Source organism: Limulus polyphemus, unplaced genomic scaffold, assembly GCF_000517525.1.
Source record: "Limulus polyphemus unplaced genomic scaffold, Limulus_polyphemus-2.1.2 Scaffold5597, whole genome shotgun sequence".
NCBI classification, from domain to species: domain Eukaryota; kingdom Metazoa; phylum Arthropoda; class Merostomata; order Xiphosura; family Limulidae; genus Limulus; species Limulus polyphemus.
The window spans coordinates 63,876-70,688 of NW_013671207.1; the positions used below are offsets into that span (position 1 = coordinate 63,876).

The 6,813-nt window shown below is 31.9% G+C and overlaps 1 protein-coding gene across 1 annotated transcript in view; it reads left to right on the forward strand.

The window, feature by feature from the left end:
- LOC106472773 (transmembrane 9 superfamily member 1-like) overlaps window positions 1-5,834 on the forward strand; it is a gene marked incomplete at its 3' end in the record, with an annotated part of 31,111 nt that extends 25,277 nt beyond the window's left edge. Inside the window, exons 4-7 of the mRNA XM_022401302.1 lie at window positions 1,821-1,954; window positions 2,746-2,855; window positions 3,453-3,516; window positions 5,739-5,834. Of these exons, the coding sequence (XP_022257010.1) occupies window positions 1,821-1,954; window positions 2,746-2,855; window positions 3,453-3,516; window positions 5,739-5,834 (404 nt within the window). The remainder of the gene's footprint in view (window positions 1-1,820; window positions 1,955-2,745; window positions 2,856-3,452; window positions 3,517-5,738) is intronic.
- Between the last annotated feature and the right edge of the window lie 979 nt (window positions 5,835-6,813).

The following is a 6,813-nucleotide window of genomic DNA, read 5'->3' on the forward strand; positions in this document are numbered from 1 at the left end:
TAATAGAAGAAAACACGTGCTTCATGTCATAATAGGGGAAAACACGTGCTTCATGTCATAATAGGGGAAAACTCGTGCTTCAATTCATAATAGAGGAAAACTCGTGCTTCAATTCATAATAGGGGAAAACTCGTGTTTCATTTCATAATAGGGGTAAACTCGTGTTTCATGTCATAATAGGGAAACACGTGCTTCATATCATAATAGAGGAAAACTCGTGCTTCATGTCATAATAGGGGAAAACTCGTGCTTCATGTCATAATAGAGGAAAACACGTGCTTCATGTCATAATAGGGGAAAACTCGTGCTTCATGTCATAATAGGAGAAAACACGTGCTTCATGTTCAAACATTCCTTTAGTTGTAGTATTTTCTATTTGAATGCACAAAGTTTATAAAATGTAAAACCCATCAGAATCAATTCTGCTGTCCTACAGTTAAGTGACCTGCCTAAATTACTCGGGTGTGAGGTTAGGTACATAGAGTAATGAATGAAGCTGGAGGTCGTATGGAGTGTCTCGGTGACTACAAGGTTAAGCCTCTTCTACAACACGCGATATAAACCAAACACCTCTAGTTCAAAGTGGTCCGATAAAAATGACAAGCTAAATGACTAATCTAGCAAGAGACACCAGATCTAATGATGCTATCAAAACTAGGGTGCAGTGATGAAGTATTAAAACTTAACAATCTGACGGTACCAGTACTCAAAGTGTCTATAAACAACTTCACACACAAAACATTAATAGATAAACACTGCTTTCAGAGTTAGGACTCAGAGAGAGAACAATGTGTAGTACTATCTTTACCCACCCCCCTCCTTCATGCATGTGGGGATGTCATTCATTCTTCCTTATTCCTAATTTAATGGAGTTTAAAAAGCTTCTCTTTTAATTATACAGATGTTAAGTTTTAGTAGGATGTAAAATACTGTCTTATATATATAAGGATTATATTTAAGTTTATATGAGTAAAAGTTTTTTGTTTTTTTTACAAATATAGAAAAAAAATGAACGAAGAAAATATTTCATCGTTATCATTATATATTTGTGCTGTGGAAAAGCTTGTAGAATGTTTGTTAGTTGTGTTAAGTTACGATGGTTAGATGAGGATATGTATTATCAGACTCGGGTAATTAACATATATATATAGTTGGACAGGATAACTATAATCAACTAATATAATTGTTGAGTAATGCAGTACTTATATTAAATATGTTAGCATCATTGTGACTAAATTTATAAATAACATAACGATAATTTATAAGCATGACAAATTACAAAATAAGCCATATTGGTGAATTTTAAAATTGAAACTAGCATTCAGCTAACTTTGTCACATTACCATATAAAATACAAAAGCTACTTTATTAACCTCACAAATGATATACTGTAAATTAGCCCCATTAGAGCCAGGAGAAGAAAAAAAAAACATTTGTACAACATAAACCTTCATCCCATCTGAATATAATGTGTAACAGTTTATAATCTCGCTAGCCCAATACCTTTATAATGGAGCTCATTTAATAATTGCAAATAACAATCGGTCATTAGTAAATTAATTTTATAGCTCATTCATCTTTATTATTTCTTCGTTTCTCCAGAATTACTTTCTCATTTCTAAAATTATAATTCTTATTTTACAACCTTGTTTTCTGTATTCAAAAGCTTCTTTTGTAAATTCGGATTGATTGGCGTTGCGTTCAAGGAACTAAAAGGAAGCACTGAGAATGTTTTCTTGATGAATTCTGTATGATAATTGTTGTACTAAGCCATTTAAAATATTTTGTTTCAACATTTTGTAAAAAAAAAATCACTGAAGCCTTGTTACTTATAGATGATTTAGCACTTCGTGGATTTATTGGACACTTGGAAGAAGGAGGGTTTTTACCACATACACACAAGTTGTACCTGTGGACTCATCTAACTTTCAACATAGAATACAATGAAAACAAGGTATGTTAATATTACTTCTTTGTTGTTTTACAAAACGTACAAAGAATCATCTGATTTTACCACCAGTTTTATTTAAAACAAATCTATTTCTGGTACACATCTTCTCTAATACAGATATAGAAAGATTCATTGGTCACATTTCGGGTTTTAAAACAGTGTGTGATTGAGATGACATTTTTCTTTACCATGTGATGTGCTTTTGAGTGGTTAGTCTTGTTGATGCAAAGGTAATGATTTCACCCTCGTGTGAAGATATGTTCTGACCCAAAATTAAGATACAAATTAATGAATTTAAATGACAAGTTCACAGTTTGAGGAGAAGACAAAGTTGAATTTGCTTGTTAAGAGCTTTCTTAAAACTGGTAGTCACAGGACTGATAGTTAAGAGTCCACTCCGGAATGGCAGTCGGAAGACCCAGTTGCCCTACATCTTGAGTTTTACATGATGTCAGTTGGAACATCACACTCATTGCGTATGTAGTGAGATGAACTCGATGTATTTCCTTGTCTTATCAACTTGTATTATAGTGATAACCACCTAGTCACCACTAATCACGTCACTGTAAAAATAACTGTGTTACAGTGAGCAAGTCATACAGACCCCATCAACATAAACATATGTATGCCCATTAAACATAAAATCTGACTTCTTAACTGGTATCTTAACCAACAAGATTGGCTTCTCCTCAACTTGATGTAAGAAACATTGTTTCTATGAAATAAACTATCAGAGAATGAATACTTCAAACTGTTTTTTCAAATTCTAATGTTAGTTTTAACATTACATGCAGATTATTGGAGCTAATGTTTCCACGAAGGATCATTCTCCTCTCTCCTTAGACAATTTGGAGGCTCCAGTAGATGTAACACACACTTATTCAGTGAATTGGATCCCATCAAAGTAAGTCTGGACTCCAGTTTAACTAACACACAATGAACTGGATTTTATCAAAAGAGGCAGTTTTGTTTACACATACATGCTCATTTTGCTTGAAATTATTTTTTATGATATACGGAGACAACTAGACAAGAAAAAAAATCCAAAATAATAAGATTAAGTATTATCTTTTATTTCAACTTACTGAATACTGCATTAGATATACAGTGAAAAGCCTTGTGTCAGTACAAGAATTATGTATCAGATATTTTTAAAGACTAATGAATAAAGCTGAAAAAGAAATTCATACGGTGAAGTCAAATACCATTTAATGAATATGTTTTTATACGAAATAAAATTGGAATATTTTACCTGTAGTAATCTGCTTTATTATGTCTCTTCATGAGTGAATTTATGGGTTGCTTTAATAGAATAAAAACAATACTTACACGTACATGTTGGTGTTTTATTCCATGTAAATAAACATAGAGATTTTTTTTTAGAACTGTGAATCTAAAAAGTCTTATGTAGTAATCATTTACTCTGTTTTGCTTGTGGTGAGATTCGTCTTCAAATTGTTTGAAAGATATTTGTAAAAAACTACATGTATGTGTTTTTCAGATTGACTTATGCAGAAAAGATCAAGGAAGCACATATTAATGACTTTTTCCCCAAAACATTAGAGGTACGTCATTTCACACACTGAAGAGGTTCTGTTTATTATATTGGAATATATGAGTTTTATATGTGACTAGTAGAAAAACCCATAAAAAATTATGGGAAACCAAAGCCTACCCAATTTGAATCCTACCCAATATTCAGTTGCAACTTTGCCACCCATAAAGAAAATAAAGGGCCTTCTAGCTTCGGGAAACCAAAGCCTATCACCAAAAGAGTCTCTCTTCCCAATATTCATTGATTACCGTTATTTTCTAATCACATCAATTGCATTATTGCAATAGTTTTCTTAAAACCACATTTCTTGTAAATAGTCAATCATCATTCAAAAACTTCTCTTCATATAAAACAACAAATTAATTTCACTCGTTGCTAAATAAATCCTTGTTATTAAAACTCCCTCCTTGACAGGCTGACAGCAGAAAAAAGTGCTGAAATTTAGGAGCTATTTACACCTATGTTTGTGATTGAATTCAACTAAAATTGGAACGGGCAATCAAAAGAGGAAGTATTATAGGAGAAAAAGTGGAATTGGGCTTGTGTAACTCCTGACAGTTGTTTTTTTTTATTCAGTTGGTACATTTCTGTCTTTTCCAACAATTTACGACTGAACTGTGTTCTTTTACTTTTATTATTTTAGTGTTCTAAGTACATGAGGAGAGTGGTAACACTTAGATAAGTAATATACCTAAACATGATATTGTGATAACACTTAGATAAGTAGAATACCTAAACATGATATTGTGTTAACACTTAGATAAGTAGAATACCTAAACATGATATTGTGATTAACACTTAGATAAGTAAAATACCTAAACATGATATTGTGGTAACACTTAGATAAGTAGAATACCTAAATATGATATTGTGTTAACACTTAGATAAGTAAAATACCTAAATATGATATTGTGTTAACACTTATATAAGTAAATTACCTAAACATGATATTGTGGTAACACTTAGATAAGTAGAATACCTAAACATGATATTGTGGTAACACTTAGATAAGTAGAATACCTAAACATGATATTGTGGTAACACTAAGATAAGTAAAATACCGAAACATGATATTGTGGTAACACTAAGATAAGTGAAATACCTAAACCTGATATTGTGATAACACTTAGATAAATAGAATATGTAAACATGATATTGTGTTAACACTTAGATAAGTAAAATACCTAAACCAGACAGTATTTTTGTAACACTTCTATACGTGTAATAACTAACCAGGCGATATTTTTGTAACTTCTTTGTAACTATTACAACTAACTGGATATTTTTGTAACACCTCTGTAACTACTACAACTTACTGAATACTTTTGTAACACCTCTGTAACCACTACAACTTACTGGGTATTTTTGTTAGATTTATATAGATATAATAACTAACCAAACAATATTTTTAATGCAATATTATTCATTAAGTGAAAAATATTTAAAGAAGTTTGGAACTGGGCATAGAGTTTGGTATTTAAAAAGGATTGGAAGTGGATACTGTTCATTTAATACAAACCTGTAAACACTCATATTTAAAGATTGATAAAGTTTATGTGGCAACATTCTTTATTATCAATCTAACTGGGCTTATGAGGGCTGATTTAGTTCTCAAGGCATCTAATCAGGGCATTGGATTTATTTCACATCTAATCAGGCCATGTGATTCAGTTCGCATCTAATCAAGGCATGGAGTTCATCATAGAATACATAGAAATATGTTTCATATTTTACTTTATATCAGCTGCATGCCTAGAGGGTTGTGTGCCAGACTGTGATTCTGAGGGTCCATGGTTTGCATCTCTTTGCCACACCCATCACTTTGAGGATGTGGGTGTGTTATAAGAATGACAATCAACTTCAGTCATTCACTTAGCGAAACACAAGAGTTGATGGTGGAGTTGACAAGCTGCTTTCCCTGTAGTCTGTCAGTTCCTAATTAGGAATGGTGTATACAGATAGCCATTGAGTAGCTCTGCACAGATATACAAAAGAAACAAATTATATCAGAGTGAAGGGAATTTAACCTGAATATAGCTTCCAATTCTCTGTTACTGTGATAGAGGTCAGAGGTGTGTACTTAAGAAAACAATCATACAGTTACTTTCAAATTTGAAAACATAAATTATGTTAGGAATGAAATTTATAACTACGGTTTAAAATAATATTTTTGCTGTTAGTAAAAAATGCTGTGATTGAATGTTTATTTCTAATTCTTTCGTTATCTTCCAGATTCATTGGCTTTCTATTATGAATTCAGCAGTGCTGGTGGTTTTGTTGATTGGATTTGTCACTGTGATTTTAGTAAGTATGTTTGCCTTGTCACTTGTAATAATGTAGCTGTTCTTCCTATGAGTTTTTGTTTCTTGTTGCTACATTGGATGGATTCCAGAAGCTTTATGCAACTAGAAAACAGTCCTATTAGAGCTTATGGCCTTGTGATACACCTCAAACATTAAATTTTACTATTGAATCTGAATGTCTCCTCTAAAGGCTGTTCTGGCTATTACATTTATTGTTTCATTGTAGAGACAAACAGATAGCTAGATTTTGCACATAAACTTGCGATCTGACTCGGTAAAATCTTTCAAGGTTTATAGAATATTTCTACCGCTTACCATACTTAAGAGTAGCTTCATTAAGCCTATCGCCACGGGTATTCTTTATTGTGCATTACGCAAGGATTTAGTGTCTTATGTTCAAAATTTTATTAAACAACTTTGTGTTTGTTATATGAATTAGAATAGCATAAAAGCTTAGCTAATAATCCATATTTTAATAGTATACAAGTTTTAAGTTCTTAATTCTACAAGGCAATATTTTAAAAAATCATGAATTTCCACTACCATGACCCACGTGACACATTTTCTCTTAACATGTCATCTTCCTTATTTTATCCACCACCTCTTGACAAAGTACGAAATTAAACATAAATTACTCTATAAAACCATTATTGCTCAAACAAACCATAATTTTTATAGTCTTCAATTTTGATTGGTTACAGAATTATCAAATAGAAAATCAGACCCCTTCTGTCACATCCTCTCTTTCAGAATTTGTTGATAGTTCTCTCTTACGTGTCATTATATATTATCTATAACCATTAGATAGTCAAGGTTTTCATCTCTAAAATGATGTATTGTATAATGTTATGTTCTGAACAGTTAGATGTCAATTTCACTCAGAGTACCAGCATCATTCCCATGGAAAAGTTAACGACTAGCTCGGATTAATTTGTAACGGCTCTTGTTGCATAGCTAGAAAGCCAGGATAATTTTGAGAAGTAAGTGAATTTGTCTACTTTTTG